General features: G+C 34.3%; 1 protein-coding gene across 4 annotated transcripts in view; it reads right to left on the bottom strand.

Annotated features, from left to right (window-relative positions):
• The window catches only part of PTPRZ1 (protein tyrosine phosphatase receptor type Z1), a 191057-nt gene that overhangs the window by 133843 nt on the left and 33034 nt on the right, over positions 1-24180 (bottom strand). For all 4 annotated transcript variants that reach the window (XM_050785075.1, XM_050785074.1, XM_050785073.1 and 1 more), the window contains exon 2: positions 799-864. In XM_050785075.1, coding sequence (XP_050641032.1) covers positions 799-864 — 66 coding nt within the window. The remainder of the gene's footprint in view (positions 1-798; positions 865-24180) is intronic.

Here is a 24180-nt window from a genome sequence, read left to right on the forward strand (position 1 = left end):
TTGACCAGGCTCATGGTAAAGCCCTTGTAATGTGATTTTATCTTATCAACCCAAGCTTATTGCTAATGAGTACCCAACTCTAATACTCAAGTCCATCCCAGATGGTTACTAGGCATGCCATGGCTCACCTAAATTCCACTCATATTCTTCCACTCAGGGCTAGAACTTTCTCTCCCAGAGTTTCTGATAATGATTTTTGGTTGTTAACTATTTCAAGCCAACTTCAGATGTTCATAATGTTCTAAGCAAAGTCTAGTAATGTGACAAAATCATTTTATACTCTAACGCCAATAAATAAACAATAGTAATTCAGAAGAATGCTCCTTCTGAGAGCAAGAATCCTATCAATATTTGTTAAAGGAACAAAAATAATCGTTAGCATGATCATAACAACTCCAGCAGCTAACATTTATTGAGAGGTTTCTGTTTAGAAGTAGGCTCTCTGACAAGTGCTTCACACTTTATTTATCTAATTTAATGCTCAGAACAGCCCCCCATTTCACTGCTGAAAAAAACAGAGCCCCAGGTTATGCTATTTCTTGAAGGTATATAGACAGCTTGGGCCTGAGCTTCAAATACAGTTTGGGTGAATGTCAATAAGTCCTACACTACCAAATTTGTTTATGGAAAGCCTATAAGATAACATTTTGTATTTTATATATCTATTAATTAATCTAACTATCCATTTAGCTAAGTTGACATGATGTATTGTGCTACAAAGCTTCCTTTTATATACAAAAACAGATACAAAACAATAAAAGTTTCTGCTAAATCTCATTATATAAGTAATATGTTTACCTGTATAGGACCAGCCAATCTCTTCAACAAGTTTTCTCTGTTGTCTGTAGTATCCATTAGCCCAATCTACAAAAAAGAAAAACCAAGGAATCAGTATGTAGAAAAATATATGTCCAAAAATAAAAGATGCCCAAATTATTCATACCATAAATAGTTCTTGATTACTTCTTTCCATGTCATCTTCTCAATGTGTTCTCTCAACCTCAACCACCACCATTACATTATACATTCCAATGCTCTTGTTCTGGTAGCTAGTGAAATTTTAGAGGGTGTATTTAAAGGATGCTGACATTCAGGCAGAAACAAGGTACATATTTAGGTAATGAAAGAGCAGCTTAGAGGGGTTCAGCCCCAAAGAGGGACTGGAGTCAGAAAGGACAGCTTGTCATGCCTCCAAATTTTTGTTACCATTCCCTAAGTCTAATGCCTGAAATCCTATTGATTAAAGATACCTTTACATTTACAATCCAAGTTTTATCTGAAAAATGCTTCTAGGGTACCCAGAATTGATCATGCTTTCAAAGTTTGCTTCCATCCTAATGCAAAACAAAATTAGCTGCTGTCAGAAAGTAGAATTTAAATGTGCATATGTTGTTTGGGAGAAATGTTATGTCAGATAGCGTGAGTGAATCTGTCCCTTGGGGGAACAGAGATGCTTGAGTTAGGTAATGCAATGGGAAACCTAGGGCCATAAAGGTAGTGAATGCCCCATGACCCAGAGAGAGAGTCTCCAGATCTAGAACATGGGGCAAGGGATAGACAAAAGAAGATGGGTGAAAACCAGTCTCACTCTGCATAATTCAAAATTTTGCTGGGAGCCACGCCTGCATCCAACAAATGGGAGTGTTCAGATTCATTCTCCTCCTTGTATGATTGTCCCTTAATCCCTGACTATACTAACATTAATACTTCATTTCAGCTACGTAGTGGGTAAAATAAATCTTTGCAGGATAGGTTTGGAACCTGATTGGTGATCACAGAACTGTTTATGTAGAGAAAGCTACAAAGAGCTAGTTTACAAATGTACTTGTAGAATATTATTCATTCATACATTGACACTGTTTATACAGTATGAAATTACTTCTTATTATCTGTATACATTTGTTTTCTCTATTGGATGCAAATATCTCAAGGACATTTCAGAATTTATTTTTCTTTCTTCCATGTTATATACTCTCTGATTATTACAACATGGTAATAAATTACTATTTTTTAAAAACTAAAAGGCAGGCCAGCTATCAGAAATGCACACTTAAAATTCATAGGTTATCCAAAGCCAAAATCTACTTTGGAAAAATAAAGGTGTTGGTCGTGTTTAAATTTTTAAAAATCTATATATTAAGTAAATATTCTATTGGCTATATAACACACTTCAACATAAATCTATTTTTACAATAGTTTTATTAAAATATATGTATCACACAATTCATCCATTAAAGTATACAAGTCAATGGCTTTTAGAGTATTTGCAAAATTTTGTAACCATTCCTGCAAACAATTTTAGAACATTTTCATCAGTCTAAAAAGAAATTCCATACCCTTAGCTGCCACCCCACACCCACGCCCATCCCCCAGCCCTAGGAAAACACTAATATTTTTGTTTATATAGATCTGACTATTCTAGACATTTCCATATAAACAGAATGACACAATACATGGCCTTTTGCTATCACCTTCTTTCACGTCACATAATGTTTCTGAGGTTTATACATGGCACAGCATGTATGAATACTTCATCCTCCTTCACTGTCCAATAATATTCTATCATAGGGTGACCAGGACAGCCTTAAACTTCCCCTTGGTTTGACTAAACTTTAGAAAGAATTGTTCTTGGCCACAGGCCCTTGATTTCCCTTTATTATAGAATTCACTTTAGGAAAATTGTAATTATATTTCTTTTTTTTTTTTTTTTTTTTTTTGATGGAATCTTGCTCTGTCACCCAGGCTGGAGTGCAATGGCATGATCTCAGCTCACGGCAACCTCCACCTCTCGGGTTCAAGCAATTCTTCTGCCTCGGCCTCCTGAGTAACTGGAATTACAGGCGCGCGCCACCATGCCTGCCTACTTTTTTTGAATTTTTAGTAGAGACGGGGTTTCAGCATGTTGGTCAGGCTGGTTTCCAACTCCAGACCTCGTGATCCGCCCACCTCAAAAAGAGAAAGAGAAAAGAAAAAGAGAAAGAGAGAAAAGAAAGGAGAGAAAGAGAGGAAGAAGAAAAGAAAAGAAAAGAAGAAAAAAAAAAAAAAGACGGCCTCCCAAAGTGCTGGGATTACAGGCATGAGCCACTGTGTCTGGTTTGTAATTCTTGCTCTACTCCTGTGAGACATAAATCTTTTTAATAGCCACCTGGTAACTTTATAATCCAGAAATGTACCTCTCAAGGACCCGGGAACCACCTCTTTGAAAAGTAATCAACAAGAGAGACAGCACTTTTATCTTCCAGTTTAGGTGGGAGGGTAAGAGCCTAACTTCAGTGGGGCACCTTGCTCCAAGTTGTAAAAACGACTTCCTGTCATAAAGATACGAATTTACTTAGATAAATTTATTTAGATAGACTCCTATCTTTATGACAAGAGGTAGTTTAGATAAAGCCAATCAGCAAACACAGATAGCTTATGGCCCTGAATGTCCTGCAGTTCTTTTCCACAAGTTCACTCCAGCACTTAAAAACCTAACCCAGCCTGCTTCATGTGTGTTGAGTTCAAACTCAGATCTAGCTTCTCTCCCCTCCTGCAATAGCCTTGAATAAAGTATTTCCTTCCTGTTTAACTTTGGTGCAATTTTTGTTTTGACAATTGAATATACCATATTTTATTCATCCATTCATCACGTAATGCATACTCGTGTTGTTTCTAATTTTGGGCTATTATGAATAATGCTGTTATGAATATTCATACATAATTTTGTTTCACTTTCTACTTACAAATGAAATCTTAGGCTCACAATTTATTTTTCAAATAGGGTTGTTCCATAAAATGCTAGTTATTTAAGACTAAACTGATTTAAGTTAAATCCTGGGGTTAAGAGTTTCTTTATTACAAATGAATATATACAACTGGATATTAGAAAGGGCCATAAAAGGTTACTGACTGAGACTTTTAACAGTGTAGAAAAAAGTAATTCCTATTTTAGAGATAAGAAGATTTACGCCAAAAAATGTAAGTGGTTTGTACAGGCAGCAAGTGATAAAAAATGGAAACCATAATGCGGGGTCCCTGACTTCCACTTCATTTATCCTCCCTCAATATCAAGGATTCCTACAAATCCTGAGCTACTGGTTACTCTCCTAAGGTGCTCTGCCTCAGCAGGAGCCTCTATAGCATGCTTGCCTTCAAGAGACACAAAACAGTGCAAAACAATACAGCGGGCTACAGGTTCATTAGCAGGAATTACTTGGACAAATAAATTATAAAGAATTGACTGTATACGTGATTTAAGCTGGCAATCAACTGAAATTTTCTCTGAAACTTTGCACTGGCCATAGGAAAAAGATTCCTTGACATTTCTAATATATTTTAAGTATAAATATTTTAGAAATGTAAGACATTTTGTTATGCATTGTGGTGACTTCAGGAGATCAGATACCATGCAAAACCTGTATTTAACAAGCATTCTACTGAAATAAATAAAACAGTAAGCTCTTGTTTTAATGATTCATTCTAAAGGATAACAGCAAAACATCAGCAGAATTTTAGCTTTCCTTGTAGAGTTTTATCCCTACACAATGAACATTTATCCTTGGTTTTTAATTACTTACATTAAGAAAGCTTTTTCAATACAAGATTCCCAGGTGTTGGTAGCTCTCTTCAGTTCCTTTATGTATTGTTCCCTTAATTGTTACTTCAAACAATCCGTTACACATTCATATGCTAATTACATAGTGCTTGGGCGTGAGAGAGTACCCCACTTTAAAAATTCTACTTAGAGGTCTGATAGATGAGATGTGATAGCTCCAATGAACAAGAAAAAAAGAAGCTGGGTTCACTTTTTTGTTGCATTATATACTTTGAAAACCAGGAAATCCTATATAAAAAAGAATCTATCAAAGTGCTTATGCATTTTAAGATCCATTAAAATAATGAAATAAAGAATTTTTTTTCTGTTTCTGTGGATTTCAGTTTCTTTAGTTTGTATATTTTGTTTCTTTCCATTTAAAATATTTGACAAGGCTGTTATGGTGTGACTGTTTTGTAGTGATAAAACTAAGAAATTTCAGGAAGTGACTGTTCACATGATATACAACAAGAAAATACATATTAGCAAATCTTTTTTAAGGTTATCTTAAAATTTGTCCTAAAAATATTCTTCATGAAGCAGCTTTCTAACCTCCTAACGAAATTCAGAGAAATTTGGTTTATATTATGTCAGATAACCTAAATATTCTCCTTTTAACTCATTCCACCTTGAACTTACCTTGAGCACTCACATATATGCAAACATGTATATATACAAGGATATATAAAAATACATATATTTATTTAGTATATGTATTACAAATACATATTTCATTTCTGTTTACTTATGTAAAGGAAATCAAAGTTTTGTTTTCCTTGATAACTCCCTATCAAGGAAAACATCTTTTCTCAAATTTTTTAAACTCCCCCACCAAGTTAAAATCAGGGTGCTCATTTCCTACTAAAAAAAAAGTCATTAAAAATGTTTTGAATTCTAAAAATGCTGCTGATTGTGGCCTTACCCTAAAGAAGGTCTCTGTTTCATGTTGATTAACATGAAACAGAAGACTGAAGCGGCAAGATAAATCTTCAATTTATCACCTGCATTCTACTAAAAATTCTAGCAGCAGTGCTCTGACAAAATACACACACAAACACATATACACATGTTATTGCCATAAATAAAGTGGTCAAAATATTACTATAATAGAGAGAAATACAGTCCTCCTAAGAAAAAGAATTTTCAGATAGAAAATAACCACAGATCTAAATTTGAAGTCTAGGATTTCGTATCTCTTAAAGTGAATTTGTCCAAGGTAGATGATAGTTCTTGCATATTTCACATCCTTTAAAGAAGTTACTAAAGAATTTCCGAGGACATAAAAAGGTAGCAGAAGTCTAGAAATGTGGCAAAGAAATCATAGAATTAGAGATGAACCATTAAAGACCTTGAAGAAGTCTGACAAGGAAGAGATCTGGGGAAAGGGACCGAATATTCCAGGTAGAGGAAAAGGCATGAGGACCAAGAAGTGAGAAATCACAGAACTCAAGATTTGAAAGGCCAGGGAGCGCTCATGTAGGATCTTCATAGATCACTAGGAACTTATTTTTGGTGACAGCTCACTATCCATCTTCACGCTTTTAACTTTCATCCTACTCTCTCTTCTTACCTAGATTTCTTTTAAAAGCGAGGAGGTAGTCTACTGAGTTGACTGAATGGCATTGAATGTACTTCATATGTTGCACATATTTTGAAGAAAATTTTCAAAGAAGAGTATGAAATAATCCAATACATATTTTAACTGAAATGAAAGGGATTGGATGTGTGCTTGCGAAGAAACATAGGTGGTTTGTGAAGGCTTGAAGAAGGACTTAAAACCCTCTGGAGATAGTATACTGTCATCAGAGTGGTTATCATCCACTAAAGAATGTGACAGTAAGACATGCTTAAGACTGAAGTGGCATTGATAAACAATGGTTGATAGTGACAGCAGTCACAATCATCTGTCACTGGAAACAAAATAAGTATTTTCCCTGAAAATAAAATAAAAAACAGGAATTCCTTTAAGAAGAGAATCAACTGTTTTTTTGAGGCGGAGTCCCGCTCTATCGCCAGGCTGGAGTGCAGTGGCATGATCTTGGCTTACTGCAACCTCCGCACCTCCCCCAACACCTACGCCCTGGGTTCAAGCAATTTTTCTGCCTCTGCCTCCCGAGTAGCTGGGATTACAGGCATGCACCACCACGCCCAGCTAATTTTTGTATTTTGATTAGAGACAGGGTTTCACCATGTTGGCCAGACTGGTCTCGATCGCCTGACCTCAAGTGATCTGCCCGCCTTGGCATCCCAAAATGTTGGGATTACAGGCATGAGCCACTGCGCCCAGCCAGAATCAACTTTTGATTAAAGAACACCTATGGACACATCACCTGCTTATTAAATACTTTGTATCTTCAGATGTTCTACTATTGTTGTCTTTCTCCATTTGATAAGAAAGCTGAGTTTATGATCTAACCCAAAACCATGATTTGCTAAGACAAACTTTCCAGGTAAAATTAAATTTGCCCGCGAGTACAGAGTCTACAATATTATACATGGCAAATTTTCTCTGTGGATCTTCCTGTCATTCAATGTTAAGGATTGGCTTGCTGTCAAGTTAAATGATCATATAGCCTATCTTTACCCATCTGGAATGTAAATTTTATTCACTATATATGCAACGACATTTATGAAACCTAATTTAACTAATTACGGTAATTCAAATAGTATGATTTGTTTAGGCTATAGTAATAGTTCAAACATTGCACTTACTGTTAACCACTTCAGATGTAACCAAAAGACCTAAAAAATACCGTTTTTTTATAGTATATATATCAAGCCATTTGTTTTCCAATTTCAGCTACCTTCCAGTGTTAGAAAGCAGAGTTTTGGTTTCCTCCTCTCTTCAAAGGCTTCAAAATAAAAGTACTTTTGAATGTCTCAAAACTTAAATAGCATCTTTATGCAAAATAAGAGGATATTTTAATTTATATCATTAAAAAGAGGTAATTCTGGAAAAATATGAGTTATAATAGTCCAGGTAACCTCTTTATTTAAGAGTAAGTTTAAAGAGATGAAAAGTAGATGCCTGAGGCACTATATAATCAAAATGGTAAATCATTTAAGGAGATGGAAAGTTTGAACATAAGGATAATGGAAAAGAACAAAGGCAGTCATTTCTTACATATGCTTACTTTGGTAGTGAGACATCCAGTTAAATGCATATGTCTCACAGGACCAAGGAAAGGCTCGAAGGTGAGCAATTAGATTTTATTGTCTCTTAGACATGCTTTCAGAGACAGAATCTCTCTGTTGGTAATTTGTCTACTATTCAAGCTTTTCAATGAAAGCTCAAAATAGTCACAGGCTAATCTTGATAAGTAGTGTATTTTCCTATACTTAGATGCATTTAAGCTAATGTAATTTATCTATATGTCTAAAGTTGAGGTATTTTTTGTTAAAACATATTAATAATTTTGATCTTTATGACATAATAAAGCATGCCTATTTCAAACAAATTAGAAAATATACAGGTAGCAAAAATACTTCAAAAATCACTTGCAATTCTATGTACTGTAAATAACTGCTATTAACAGTTTTGCACATGCACATATGTTTCTCTAGATGTTGCATATTTATATATAATAAATTTGGACTTTACTTAAATTCAATGACACTATTTGGTAACCTGTTTCTTTACATGATAATGAATCATTGACATATTCTCAATTTAACAAATATTATTTTACAGCATCATAACAGTTCACTTAAATCATTCTCTACTTTTTGGATACTAAAATTAAAAGTTGACAATGTCAGAAGATTTATTTCTTGAGCTTAAATGATATGCATGAGGATAGTTTCTATTGAACTAGTTTTGCTTGAGCTTCAGGTATAAAATAAAATCTGTAGATGAAGTACCACATTTTTTCCTGTCAAACTTCTTCTAAAATATCAACAAAACACTAAGCACAAACTCATTGTTATTGTACTACAATCATTATAGTTACCTAGTTTTATGTCTATAACTAACAGTGAATTTGTTTCACCATAAGAGAAAAACCCAATGTTGACTGCTCAGCGATAATGGGAACAGAGACAGAAATATCAACCTGTGTACAAATAACAATTAAAGGAACGAGCTAAAATTAATATTATAAGTGAGAAGAGAATCCAATCTGTGAAGAAAAAGTGTATAAAAGGGAGTAGAAAACACAATTCATCGAATGACAAAAATAATGTGTTATTATATTTATGTATTATGTTAATATATGCTATTAAATTATCTTACCATAATAGTATTATTTAGCAATGTAAATAAGATTGCTGTTTTGAAATCTTATGCTCATGTACTTTCACTGAAATCTGACGCAGAGCAAGAACATCTGCCATGCCCCCTTCTGACTGGGGTCGCTCAGGAAGTTCTGGACAACTGGCACACTCAAATAGCCAATTAGAGGATACAATGGGATTCCATTCACATTTACCATGAAAAGCACAAAACACCAAGAGAGTTCATAAAGGAACAAAGATATGAACTATTTTTAATATAAAAGAAAATGCAAATAAATGAAGAGAACTACTACACTCTTCAAAGGAAACATTGAATTTGGGGAAGTTGTGATTTTTTTTTTCCATATTAATGAATAGGTCAAATCTCACTAGGATGTTTCTAACTGGAGACATTTTTTGAAAATTTATATAGAATAGTAAATGGAGAGTGATAATTGACTAGAACAGTTAGAAAAAGTGTGAACTAATAAAGGCTTGGTTATCAATTACTAAAAAAAAAAATGAATTGACAGGCAGATCAATAGAAAAAAGCAAACAGCACTAACACAGAACCTACTATAGATGCAAATTTAATATATGAGAAAGGAAACATCACAATTAGATAAGGAAAATTATGAAGGTTCAAAGGTTGGGAACACTATTTGTGAAAAAAATTAAATCGTACTTGACACATACATAAAAATAAATTCCAAGTGGAATAAAGAATGTTTTAAAAAAGATGCAGAAAAACTATTTACAAAGTGAACGTTAAATTAATCATAAGATGGGGGATGCCTTTCTATGCCTGAAAAAAAGGATATTATGAAGAAACATTTATAACTATGATTATATAGCACTTAAAACTTGTATAGAGAAATGTTTAATGAAATACAAATTGTAAAATTAAGCTATTGATAAATGTTAAAATACATTACACAAATATTACAATATATTCCACACACAAAATTATTACAAATCAATAAGGGCAAAATATAAGCACAAAAGTTTTGAAAATGCAAATACAATTAATAAATTTATAAAGAACTGTGAGACTTTACTGGTATCAAAGAAACAGAAACTAAAATAACATGAAGATAGCAGTTTTCCAGCTAGCCAGTTGCCAAAGGTTTATTATTACTTTTTAAATATTCAGTGATGATCCAGAAATCTTGAGATGTTTCCTGATGTACAGGTAGAAGAATGAACTACTATAAACTTTCTGGGAAATGAGTTGACAAGGGTTATCAAGATCCTTAAAACTCTTCATATCATTGGACACAATAATTCTATTCCAAAGAACATATTTTAAAAGATTAACAGAGATTAACATGATGTACCAAGATGTTTACAACATTGAAAATAATGGTGAATAATTATAAAATACGTTAACATACAAAACGTGGGGGAAGTTTAAATAAATTATATAAGGTTCCTAATATGAAATGAGGTGAAGCCATTATATTTTCAAAAATATTTATTGATTTTTTTTTGAAATATACATGATATAAAACATTATCAACAGTTAGGATACAATTTTATAAATAGTACATATATACAGAAATGTAAATTTCTTTATGTGGTGCCATTGGGACTGATTTTTATTTTTTCATATGTTCTTACGTTTTCCAAGTATTTGATGAGTTTTTGTTAGTTAAATATTTAAAAAATTTAAAGTGTCTATGCACTCTGAAAGAATGTCTCTGATTCTACAACTAAAGATAAATATGTAAATATGTTTTAAGTATTTTACATCTTTAAGACTGTAAAGAAAAATTTGAAATCCATTTTAAAATCTTCTTCCAAGAGACTGCATGATAGATGCAGCATTAACAGCATTTTAAAGTTAAGCTTATGAAATAATAGCCAAGTTGACACATAGTAGGCAAGTTAAGTACTTCAGCTACCAAGATAATGAAAAACAAGAACCACAGCAAAACAGGAAGTGCAACAAACTCACAGATCATCTTATTGGCCATGATGATCAGATGCACTGGGTCTTCATTTTGTGGGTAAACCTTGAAGTAGTCTTATTTTAATTTTTATCATATTTCTAAAACAGCACATTTTGCTTAGATAAAATTAAACCCAAATGTCAGCGTCTATCCATTAAGCAGGACAATCTGGCAGTTTTATGTGTTAACACCCTGTTCTGAAATAGGTGTCGGTCATGTTAAAGTTACTGCCAGGAGGCTGACTGATTCACTGTGTGGTTATGTCTGGACAAGGCAGAGTTTCTTGACTCCTTTCCCAGTGTATTGACTGAAAATTCATTTTTGGCATGAATTCCTTTTTTAAAAAACTGGTCTAGAAATAAGAAAACTTTATTCCCAGGAAGCATATTTAGTATAATAAACTGATAATTTTTCAATGGATCTGTAATTATGTAAGGCATTTTCAATTTGCCAGTATCTTTTATAAGCCACTTGCTATTGCTCATTAAAACTACTTAAGCTTGGGCAATATTGCAAAAAGAAATCAGGATGAGGAAGGGAGATCTGTCTAACTTTAACCATAAACACATATATTTTTTATGCCTCTTTTCACTTTATTCTTAAGATCGAAATCTTAGATTCTGCCTTTAAGTGATGACCTTGGACAAGTCACATCTCTTTGCTTGTATTTCCACAATTTAAAAATAGGGGTATATATCTCTTTAAGTGATGACCTTGGTCAAGTCACATCCCTTTGCTTGTATTTCCAAAACTTAAAAAAAGGGGTATATATCTCCTGTTTACTTACAATGATACTGTAACAAGAGATAGGGCATGTGTAAAACCATTTTGAGCTCTTTGTAAAAAATGTGCTTGTAACAACACTTACCATTTCCTGACTTTCATTTTTCAGGCATTTGAAATTTTTCTTTCAATAGTGAAGCAACTTTTTTTTTACAACAATGTGACATTTATCTAATGTGCATAGCATGTTTCTGTTGTCATAAATTATTCACTTGTTTTCTGATGCTATCTGATTCTTAGTCTGAAGTGCTCTTTAGTTTTAAGGATAAGTATGGACACTCACTGCACATGGAAAATACAAATCCTGATATTCAAAGATAAACTGTTTCCCTAGAGAACATTATGAACACTGAAAAACAAAATATTTAATTTAAATCAAACTTGAGGAACTACCCTTATGTAATCTAATTATGTCTTTGCGTTGCAGTTTTTGTTTTGTTTTGTTTTGAGGCAAAGTCTCGCTCTGTCGCCTAGGCTGGAATGCAGTGGCGTGATCCATCTACGTTCACTGCAACCTTCGCCACCCTGGTTCAAGCAATTCTCCTGCCTCAGCCTCCCAAGCACCTGGGATTACAGGCACCCACCACCAAGCCTGTCTAATTTTTGTATTTTTAATAGAGACGGGGTTTCACCATGTTGGCCAGGCTGACGTCAAGTGACCTCAATTGATCCAACCGCCCCAGTCTCCCAAGTGCTGGGATTGCACCAATGATCCACTGCGCCCCACCTGTATTGTAAATTGAATACATTTTTTAAAGTAAAATTTTTCAGAATACTTTCCTTGTTCCAGAAAAGACTAAAGGCAGCGTAAGATCACTATTTATTTAAGAACTTATATTGTTTACATTTTGAAGAGTTCTTCATTTTAGAACTACTTTCTCTACTAGCAATTAAAAAAAATTAAACAGTTTGATGACATCTCTAATGAGTAGGCTTTTAATTGTTAATGAGCACCTAGCTATATTCATCACTGATTTTGCTCATAACTGTACAAAAAGATTACATCTACTGCTTTATTGGTACGTAAAAATGTTTCATTGCCAGTAGACTATGAAGTGATAATTACTATTTATCATTTTATTTCCTTGTATTGTAAAGTTTATTTGAAGTGAGCGGAAACTGTGCAAATCCTATTGTCTCAATTAGTACAGCTTAAGTACGGTCTAGCTGGCTAGCAGAATCATTTTATTGGCTTCACATTCCTCTGCGGGACACTTTTAGTCCCCATCCCATGCCTCTACCCTTTGCCAAACATCTCAGTTGTACTCTCTTTTCTTTCTCACTTTAATACTTGCATTCTCCATGGAACTTGGTGTCTCCACAATGCCCATTCTGTGAAACCCCAAAGTCGGCCTTAAGAAGCGAGGATTCACTTCAACCACCAATCACAATATGCTTATCTTCAAGTCTTGTAATTGGTGACCTATCCTGACCAACGACAGCAATGGGTCTTACTGGCCCACTGCTGCAACACCATTTCCCAAATTTTGCCTGAAAATTTGAATGCCCTCTGCAGTGGCAGATACTCAAAGATGCTCATTGGGTTGCCTAGATTACACAGGTTTATTGCACTCAGAGGAACAACATTTAAAACGCATTCCTGTTCAGTATATAATTAATAGTCTTGGAAAATACATCCCATTAGTTACTTTTATACACAATTACAAAGTGTTGGCCAAGGGTTAGATATTATTTATTTTGGAATAGTTAACTCATTTGGAACAAATATGCTTTCTCTCCAGGTTTATTGTTCTGTTTGTGAGGATGTCAAGAGACTGAACAAGTTAATGCAGTGTTTTTGGCCAGGACTCTGCTGGCATTTTGCCCTGGACTTACTAGGCCACTGGGACACCTAGAGATAATTAACATACTCCTGCACTGTCTAATGTGATAATGGTAACGGTTAAATAAAAAAGAGCAGGTTTTTTTTTTTTGAGATGGAGTCTCGTTCTGCCGCCAGGCTGTAGTACAGTGATGCGATGTCTGCTGACTGCAACCTCCGCCTCCCAGGTTCAACTGATTCTCCTGCCTCAGCCTTCTGAGTAGCTGGGACCACAGGCGTGTGCTGCGACGCCCAGTTAATTTTTGTATTTTTAGTAGAGACGGGGTTTCACCATGTTAGCCAGGATGGTCTCGATCTCTTGACTTTGTGACCCGCCTGCCTCGGCCTCCCAAAGTGCTGGGATTACAGGTATGAGCCACCTTGCCCAGCCAAAAAAGAGCATCTTAAAAACAGACCACAGGTAGCATCACTGCACATCAAAGGAGCTAGCTCTGTGGGCAAGTCAATGTTTCTCTCTAAGTCTAGGAAAAAGAAAAAAGTGTTTTTATGAAAGGATTTACACCCTGGAATTTACATATCATATAACACAAAGACAAAGATATAGAAATGTAACCTATGTTTTCCTTAATAGATTTTTTAGCATCTAAGTGATCATACCTTTCTGAAGTTTATACTTCTGTCATTAATTTCACTAATGGCAAATATTATTTTGACAGAAGATGTGTATCTGATAAGCTATTACAGATCTAGCCAAGGATACACTGATTTAACCTTGGAAATAAGATTACATAATTTTGTGCTCAAGCGGATCACAAACTGGAGCCAATGCCTAAAGTTCTTTAATACGTCATTCAAGTTCATTGGCAAATTAAGAAAACAGTGACTGCTGAAATACAAATTATTTTAAACTACCTTGTTTTTTAACCTCAGAAATGGTTTACAGAAACTGTCAACTCCTACCATTTTAAATGATATGCACCTCTAACTAACTTAAATGTCTTGCTTCACATACTATTTAAATGAAATGAATGCTTCTTGTGAGGATAGAATTCCCAGAAGCCTCTCTGGTCTCAGAGCAAGGGGCATTAGTAGGCAAAGAAGTTCTGCATTTCCCAAGAGGACCTCCATCAGACCCCTTGAGGCTATGCACTCACTTCCTACCTGAACCTCCCAGGTAATACAGTGGCTGGGGAATACGCTGCTCCCTCCTGATCAGGGAGTGTCTGGTGATTTGGGATGATGATCCATTCTAAGGAATCATGATAATACCATCAGCCTGACACAGCTTTCTCATCTCACACAAAGCTGCTGTCATTCAGAAGCATGTGTGCAGTATCTGGTGGTGCTCTAGTGGGTCTTGATTATCAGGGAGAAAGACTACCCCCATCTCCCTGACACATCCAAAAATAATTGATGCAGTTTTCTAAACCCTTCATGTAATTTTGCCCTCGTTTCCAGTTCACCAAATTACTTACGGGAAACTTAGCAGTAATTGTAGACGTAACAAGAAACCCTTGGAAACTTTTCACATGTAATATCAGCATGGTGCCTGGCACATGAGTGAATAAATGAATGAAAGTTACACATCTCACACCATGTTCAGCTCTGTAGTTACGAGAGGCTTAGGTAGAGCAAGTATCCAGTAAAAACCCTCAAGAAGAAAAGGCATTGAGGATATTATTTCATGGTCTTCAACAATCCCATTATGTTGTTATTTTAATTATATTTTTTACAATTTTGGTCTTTAAAATACCATGGACCACCAAGGATATTTCAGCAAAATAAGATTAACAGATGATTTATGATTTTAATGAATTTGATCCTTTAAATTCAAAGCACGTCCCAAGGATTTTTCACAAAAACAATTGATCCTTTTCATGGCTTAACGCCACTGTAACTTCCTCTACACAGCTAGCGGATTGCCATGGACACACACTCGGACGCCTTTCATTCTCTCCAAGTCTCCAGAAGTTTACGTTTGAAGACAGAAAGAGCAGAGGAATCTTTTCTATACATAAAGCTTACTTGGGACCTTAAACCGTATGCACCTTTGTAATACAAATTTCTACCAGCAATTGATAGTATGCTAAAACATTACTTCTACACGAATTAAAAAAAGAAGTAATGTTTTAAAAATCCAGAAAATATCAAGTAATCACAAACCAGTGATTTAAGACAGTGGTAAACACCTATGATTTCACAGAGGTGTAGCAACCCACAGCTAAAAAAAGAAATGTCTGGTTTCTGTTTCTTTCTTTTACATATTCATGTAGAGACAGGGTTTCACCATGTTGCCCAGGCTGCTCTTGAACTCCTGGGTTCAAGGGATCCACTCGCCTCAGCCTCCAAAAGTGCTGGGATCAGAGGCGTGAGCCACCACACCAGGCCAGATTTCTGTTTCTTTTAAATAGGTGCTATACATAGAGGTAAAAAGGATAAAGTATGCAAATAAAAAATGAATACAGACTATGTAGCTGGATAATTCTAGGCAACAGTTGCAGTTTTTTCCTGGGAATTCAGTTAGATGGTTTTTGCCTGAACTTTATTAATGATTTTCTGAATTCTTTATTTAATACGTATGTGTGAATACGTTAAGAATTCTTTTGGTTGAATGTTAAATAATTTGAAATTTAACTCAATCTTATTCTATTTTACTGACAATACTCAATGGAAAAGAAATGAGAGAAAACTTTCCCCCATACCTGCTAAGGTAAGATAATTTTTCTAATCTTTTCATAAGAAATCCCAAGATAAACTTCCATTTTGTGGACCATCTCTGTGTCAATTTGTAATATTAATAAAACTAGCACAGGTTAAATGCAGCTTCATTTTATCAACTACCTATTTGCTGAATTAAACCAATTAATTCAATGACTGTAAACACACAAGAAGGACCAAATTAATACAACGTCCAGATATCTTATTTATTCCATGCACCTTGCTGGTGCTACAGATGAAAACTTTCTGAAGTCAGTTCCCCTAATGCAAAGCTTCTCAAACTATTTCATACCATGTCTCAATTAGAAAGTGATAATGCTTTTTGTGCCTTGGGATAACATATATGAGCTGAGCAGGTGAATATGTGGTACACATGTAATTCATGAGTGGCACCACAGCACACTGACTGGGAAGCCTTGCCATCCTCAAACACCTGGTGTCAGGGCCTTTGCTCAGTCATTTCTCCAACTGGGTATCTCTACTTTCTCCTTTCTCTGCCTCCTCACCCAATCCCAATCCTTCTCATGCATCACGTGGTATCTTAATACCATTTCTTTGACTTTTATGGTCTTTCTCACAATTATAATCGAGTAATTTTTTAAAATATTTGTTTACTGTGTCATGAAGGCATGAAATGCTTGAGAATTCAAAATGTGTCTATCTTGCTCTGTGCTGCATATTCAACACCTAACCTAGGCAAACATGCTCTGTAAATATTCATTGCATGAATAAACGACAAATTTAGGATTTATAATCTCAGAGGAATGTTCCCTGCCACCCATAATTCATTGACCCGTCTCTGTTCCCCAATCTTTTTCAGATCAGTGACTGCTAAATCCTTCCTTTTATGATCAGGAGCAGACTGAACATTCTGTTCTCACCAAGAAAACAGAAAACGGGAAATTTTGCAAGTTCCCTCCTCTTCACCTTTTAACTACTATTTTCATCACCATCTTTCTCATTGCATCTCATAGAGACAGATGCCACCACTCTTTCCCCATCCTCCTACCTTCTCCAGGATTTTGTGGACTTCAATCTCTCTCTCTTCGCTGAATTGCTCTTTTAAGCCCCTGTAACATACTTCAGCACTGCCCTCAAAATTCTCCTTCCCTTAGTCTTACCCCCTCCTTTACCAAATGCACTAAGCATCTGTATTTCCATACATTTTTCAAGTGGGAGTTGTCCTCTTTCAATGAACATACACCTGTATGTCTCTCTTCTGTCTCCGGATTACTTTAAGAGCAGAAACTAGTACACCCTTAGATCCTCTGTATCTTAGTATCAGGCACAGAATAAGTGCTCATGAATATTTAACACAATGAATAAAAAGAGATTACTGGACACAGAATGAGTGCAAAGCACGCTAAACACGTTATCAACTTCATAACCATCTCTTATATCGTGTTTCCCATACTTGACTGCTATCAAACAACAGTGGATAGGGACACTATACTGATAACGAAATGAAAACTTTGCCTTGTTATAATTTTCATATAAAATGGTTGTAGTTAACAATAAATATATGAAATTTATTTCTAATTCCTTCTAGGATTTACTGGGCTTTCTTGAGTTTATCTAGTACTTCCTGCTGTTCAATTATGGACACCTTCAACTACACATTAGCCCCTTATGGATAAAAGAATCTTAGTTTTCATACACTGGAAAATGTTTCATCATAATTTTTTATTTCAAATATAATATGGAAACAGACATTTCTGTTTTCAAAATTGGTCTACTTTTATTAGAAACTCATTAACAGAACTTAAATTTTTCCCCATTAAGTTCTTACACTGAAATAAATGTAATGACTGACCTTTTAGCTATCTAGGTGCCTGTAATATTGAATAGCTTATTGAGATATTGAATAGTTTATTAAAGTGAAACATATTTCATATATATGTGTATAAAATTAAAAGGTTTCCAATATATAATTCATTTTCTTACATGATATGTGATAGATGATATGACAGATGTAATGCTTTTACAACCATACCTTCCTATCTCTCATCTAAGTTTCAGAAAAGGAAGGGGCTCTGAAAGGATAAGAAAAGGAAAGAAGATAAGATAAGGAAAGGATAAGAAAAGAAAGAAGTTAAAAATCAGAGACAGTGGGAAGGTTGCTGTTCATGTTTGCTAAAGATGTGCATCAGAATTAGGCATGAAAAGTTATTTTAAATGTATGCAATCTAGAAACATTTATATGGAAGAAAACCACAACATACAGGTAACTAGTTATGACTACGGAGACAAGGAAAAAGTACTTTATTACACAAAAATGGCCAGTTACAGTGCAATCAGGTTACTCTGTCATCAGTATTTTCAAATATACACTCAAAATGAAAACATGTATTTTTAAATTATGCCAAATCTTAAATCTATGGAGGTCATAACTGTGCATATATTAAGAAATATAATTTATTTTCAAATCATACTTTATAAATGTTAGTGAAATTGGTTTCCATAAAATTATAAATAAGAATAGAATACTATATATATATATATATATATATATATATATAATATATTTTTTTTTTTTTTTTAGACGGAGTCATGCTCTGTCGCCCAGGCTGGAGTGCAGAGGCCAGATCTCAGCTCACTGCAAGCTCCGCCTCCCAGGTTTATGCCGTTCTCCTGCCTCAGCCTCCCGAGTAGCTGGGACTACAGGCGTCCACCACCTCGCCCGGCGAGTTTTTTGTATTTTTTAGTAGAGACGGGGTTTCACTGTGTTAGCCAGGATGGTCTCGATCTCCTAACCTCGTGATCCGCCCGTCTCAGCCTCCCAAAGTGCTGGGATTACAGGCTTGAGCCACCGTGCCCGGCCTAGAATACTATATTTCTAATAGAAGAAAACATTATTAAGTAAGTACAATATTAAACCTTTCATTACTCTTAGGTATGAGCTTTTATATTTCAAAGCACAAAAATCCTCATAATAGTAACTTACAGGCAAGCTAAACTGTAAAACTTGTAGGAAAACTCTACAAAAGCTTTTATTGTTGTCATTAGCTAAGTTATTGTATCATTCTTCTTTTCATTCGATGTCTAGAACTTCTGTGGGTTTAAATAGCATTTCATAATTCATTAACTTTATTTTCCATGACTATGAATGCCATTCACTTCTAATAACATATACTAGAATCTTGACGTTCCTTATTTTTAGGTATTTCCTGCTTATAAAACGGATGAAATACTGATTTTCGAAATCATCATATTTTTCATTATAATGCCAACTTTATGTTCAAGCCTATTTCAAATTCATTCACTTCTCTCCATTTATCTTGCCTCTACCCAAACTCAAACCACCACCATCTTATGAAATCACGCATCTGCCTCCTAACTGGTGTCCCTTGTTTTGTCCTACCTTCGCTTTTTTCTTCCCTTCCTTTCTTTAGTCTTTTCTTTCTTCATTTAGTTAATTGATACCTTCAACTAATATATACTGATTACATACTGCATGCCAAGCACCATTTAATAGCTTACCGAAATACTGAATAGCTCATTAAAATAAAAAGTGTTCCATATATATGTTTCATATACATAGGCACTTGAGATGCGCTGGTGGACCCCCGCAGCCATCCAAACCACAAACATATTGTCCTTGTGTTCACATTGTAGTAGGGGGAGATAGAAAGTTAACAAAAACCATAATAAATGACTTAATCATGCAGTACTTAAGAAGGTGATAAACCCTATGGAGAAAAGCATTAGAGTAGAATAAGGCAGATGCACGAGCAGGTGCAATTTTAGACTGTGTGGTCAAGGGGACCCTTGCTGAGAAGTGACATTCAAGCAAAGCCTTGAAAGAGATCAGCGAAGACATCTGCAGACACCTGAGGGAAGAGCAGTGCTGGCACAGGTGCAAAGTTCCTAAGACAAGACCAAGCCCCATGTTTTGGAAGAATGGTAAAGAGGCCAGAATGGCCGAAGCTGAGAGCAGGCAGGGGAGATTACCAGGAAATGAGTTTCAAAAGATGAAGACAGCCTCTTCCGTTCTTTTCTACGTTGCAAACTGCCAAGAGTTATCACAGTATTTTTTGCCCTTTTAAAAAATATTTACTTTTTTATTATGCATGCATGTAGTTTAAAACTTCAAGGACTACTGCAAGACTCATAACGGAAAGCAGCTGGACTCTGCTTCATTTCACTCCACCTCCCTAGCCCAGTGTCCCACAGGTCACAATTTTCAACTCTTCTGTAATTTCACGCCATATTTTCAGATAACATACTCTTATTATAATTTCTTGACTTACAAATTTTAGATACTATATATTACCTTTTTACTTTCATGGATAAGTATTTATGCTCTAACTTAAATAGTTCCATTCTCTCCATACCTAGAGTATAAATATCATATTTTAGAGGTATTTAACATTATCATTATGTAAATATTCACGACTGTTGAGCAAAGTAGTGTATTATGATTATACTTTCTATTCAACTTTTTCTTGCAGTTAATTAAGGCCTTTTAAATTTGATTATTTTCCCAGGACCAATTGCTAATTTTCTCCAAATCTGTAAAACACTTGTAGATTTTCAAAACATATATGGGTCAATATATTGTCTGATGCAGTCAATGAATAAGTAATATAGAATTTCCACTTTACTCCCTGAAATGAATAAGTAATATAGAATTTCCACTTTCCTCCCTGAAATCCTCTTGTTCCAATTGGACTGAGGGCAGCACAGCCTGCTGCCTAGCTTGTGTACTCCGGTCATTCTGATTGCTGTTTCACCGGCTGCAACTCTGGTTTCCTGAATCCCATGAATCCTCTTTATTGGTTTATTCCCTTATTTTGGTGAGCACTGGAGCATATACTCCAGCAGCTTCTGAAAAAACAACAAGATAAAAGTTTTTAAATTGTCTTGTTCTATCTTCACAATTCTAGGCTAAAAATAACTTTGTCCTCCAGTTTTTTAAGGCTTGTATTGTGTTGTGCCATTATACTCTGATTTTAAGTTTAATTTGAAGGTAGAAGAGAGCAAGCAAATTGATTCCAAAATTACATTAGCACATATATTTAATACATCGAATAATCAGAAATAAACCAAAATGTGACAATACTAAAGTCTAACATGTCTGCTAAATATTCTGCAAATCCTAAATAAATTGCCATGAGATATTCAGGCGCCAATGAATATTCAATAAAAAATTCCACACTATATATTTTATATATATTTCCATATACAAAACTATATTTGGACTTTCCCAATCCTTATCCAAGAGTATCTCACATTTATCCCAGAAAGATGAGTAGCACTATTAATAAAGTGTCATTAGTAACGTTATTCTAGCCTGAAATGTGCTTATTGAAAACATGTTTAGATTTAAAATTATTCAATAATCCATTATGAAATAGCAATTTATTCAAGTTTTTAATTTTTAAAAGCTGCTTACTTGAAGTATGGTTACTTATATTTAAAGGGTAATGGAAATAAAGAGAAAGTCATTACAGAGGTAAAATATACCATTCTAGAGGAGAGGACCTTTAAGACTGGAGTATTAACATCTGAAGCCCCATTAGAAAGGCTAGGTAAAAAATAAATCTTATGCAGAAACTAAAATACAACACATACAAAAAGGAATATAAAAGTTGGATACATTAGTATTCTTAAAAGAGAAAAAATAGGATAAAATTAAGAAATACGGATGATGTATAGTTGATATTCTTTCCCAAACGGATTGATCTACACATTTTATAAAATCTCCTAAGTACAATGCACGTAGCTCCTACAGGAGGGGTGGAACTAGAAAGATATGAAGTTGACAGCAGGTGACCTGTTGTATAACCTGACTATATAAGGTAACTACGTGGTCAGGTTATAGTTAACTAACCATCGCTAATACATTTCACTAGAACCTCGAAGAGAAATTATTCTACAGACAAATGATTAACCCTTTTAAGATAAAACATGGTATCCTCTTCCTCTATATTTGGCAACATTTGACACATTTGGTTAGAGCTTAGTATGTTCAAGATTAAAATCATTGGTTCAATTTTCACATCAGCCAAATAACTTCTTCCATTCTCTACTCAAAGTCTGAATATCTAAATTTGTTTATCATTTTGCAGTTGGATATATATATTTGCAAGTGTATCAGTTTAAGCCAAGAGCATATAGCCTTCAAATGATGGCTCAGTTTTATTTTCATTTGAAAAAATAGTAACTTTTAGAAATGATCTGGGTAATTCAGAATCTCATTAAATTACACATTTGAAAAAGGTGTTTGATATTTAATTAGCTTTTATTAATTTTATTTGTGAAGTTTATTTATTAGTGAAACTTATACATTGAAAAGCTAACGTAGATATAAAATAAATGCGATCCTAAATATACTAATTTACATAATTTCAAAACGCCCTGACTTTAGACCTTTCCACAGATTTTAACATATAAATACTCTAAACCTTGAAAAAATTGAGGATATTTTCTAATCATTTAAAATATTCTCTTAATCCTATGATTAAATGAAACCAGGTGAAAATTTAGATGGATCTTGAAATCACTCTTTAATATATGGTCCTGGGCCACCAGCAAATAATAAATGGTAAAAAGCATTAGTATATACATATGTACTAATAAAATGTGTCTTATGGTTTTCATTTGTAAAACATTTGTTCCTAGTTGTTCAGCCACATATAATTAGGTAAAACAAATGTCTTGGAATTATTTGCCACATTTAATTCATTTTGAACATAAGTCATTTATTTATTAGGGTGTGTAGTTCTTCAGGAAAACTAACATAGATTTTAACAAATGTGCCAATCAGTTTAAAGTTATTTTCTAGACTTGTCACTAGGCATTTAATAAAAGCAACATAATATTATTTAAGTTATTCAATTAATGTGATATTTATAAGCAAAAAACATAATTTAACTTATTCTTTTTATCATGTATTAGTCACATTATTATTGATGAAACTGAACCTTATGAATAGTGTTTATTTTGATAATAACAAATACAGATAAAATATTCACATATAAGAGACTTGTTTTTAATTCCAATATCACATTGTAGAATTAAAACTGAGGAATCTTGTTGTGTGAAAAATCTATCTGCAAATGTAATATGGAAGTATACCATTACATCATTGTCATCTTTAAAATGTAATAACTAACTATTTCATATGTATACTGAATACAACTCAAGTTTATTTTATAAAATTATGGATCATAAACTTCATTTAAAAAATACTGTTACAAAACCTGACAATTTATTATTTTAATTGATACTAGGAAATGAAGAACAAGCAAGCCACTATCCACATGGTGTCAAGCCAGTGAATGTCTTTAACATCTTTGATGTGTAATCAGAGCCCACTGTCCTTTCCCAAGCCCCATCCAAGATACAACCTTGAAATTAAGGGAAAACCCCAAGCCCCTTCAAACAAATCTTATTTTTTGAAAACTTGGTGCCAGTCAGGCACCTACCAAACAATGCCAAGCTTCCACTTAATTATATTTCTTATGAAGCTTAATTGAAACTATGGAAGACTACCTTATGACATTGGTTCTAAAATACTGAACCGTATCTCAAACTGATACAATCAAACAAAATGTATAACATTTGATGAAAAATTTCTTTCATTTAGCCTTTGTACATTAGTAAAAAAACAATTAATAGAGTTCTATTTTAACAACTACTACCAAACATAAAAGTAAATCTAAATTTTATATTTTGAACACAAAAGTTCATAAGGCAGGAAATATTCTAGACATAATCTTTCATCCTCGATACAGTCTTTAGTCAACCAGAGACCCTGTGCTTTTGGAATAATTGCTTCCTTTAAATGGAGGTAGAGACCTTTTAAAACCGTTACCACTAGGCTAAGTTCTAAGACCAGAGATTCCAGTATAAAATTAAGTTCTCCAGTTTCCTAGAAAAAAAGTACCACTGAAACATTACAGGGTAGGTTAAAGTATTACCACATACACAAAAAACCACAACTTTTATTTGAGAAGCAATCTCATGCAGTGAAGGTTTCTTCACCCTTTGTGTGGTGGAGGCAGTTGAAACAGAAATAAACCTACTTGTACTGACTATCATCAGTACCTCTTGTAAATCATGCTAAAAACCCAGGAAAGCGGTACCAATAGGGTGATTGAGCAAAGCTGTAAAAGAAAGAGCCAGTGGTAAAATGACTAGGTGATCTATCAAAA

The sequence above is a fragment of the Macaca thibetana genome, chromosome 3 (genome assembly GCF_024542745.1).
Source record: "Macaca thibetana thibetana isolate TM-01 chromosome 3, ASM2454274v1, whole genome shotgun sequence".
Taxonomy (NCBI): Eukaryota; Metazoa; Chordata; class Mammalia; order Primates; family Cercopithecidae; genus Macaca; species Macaca thibetana.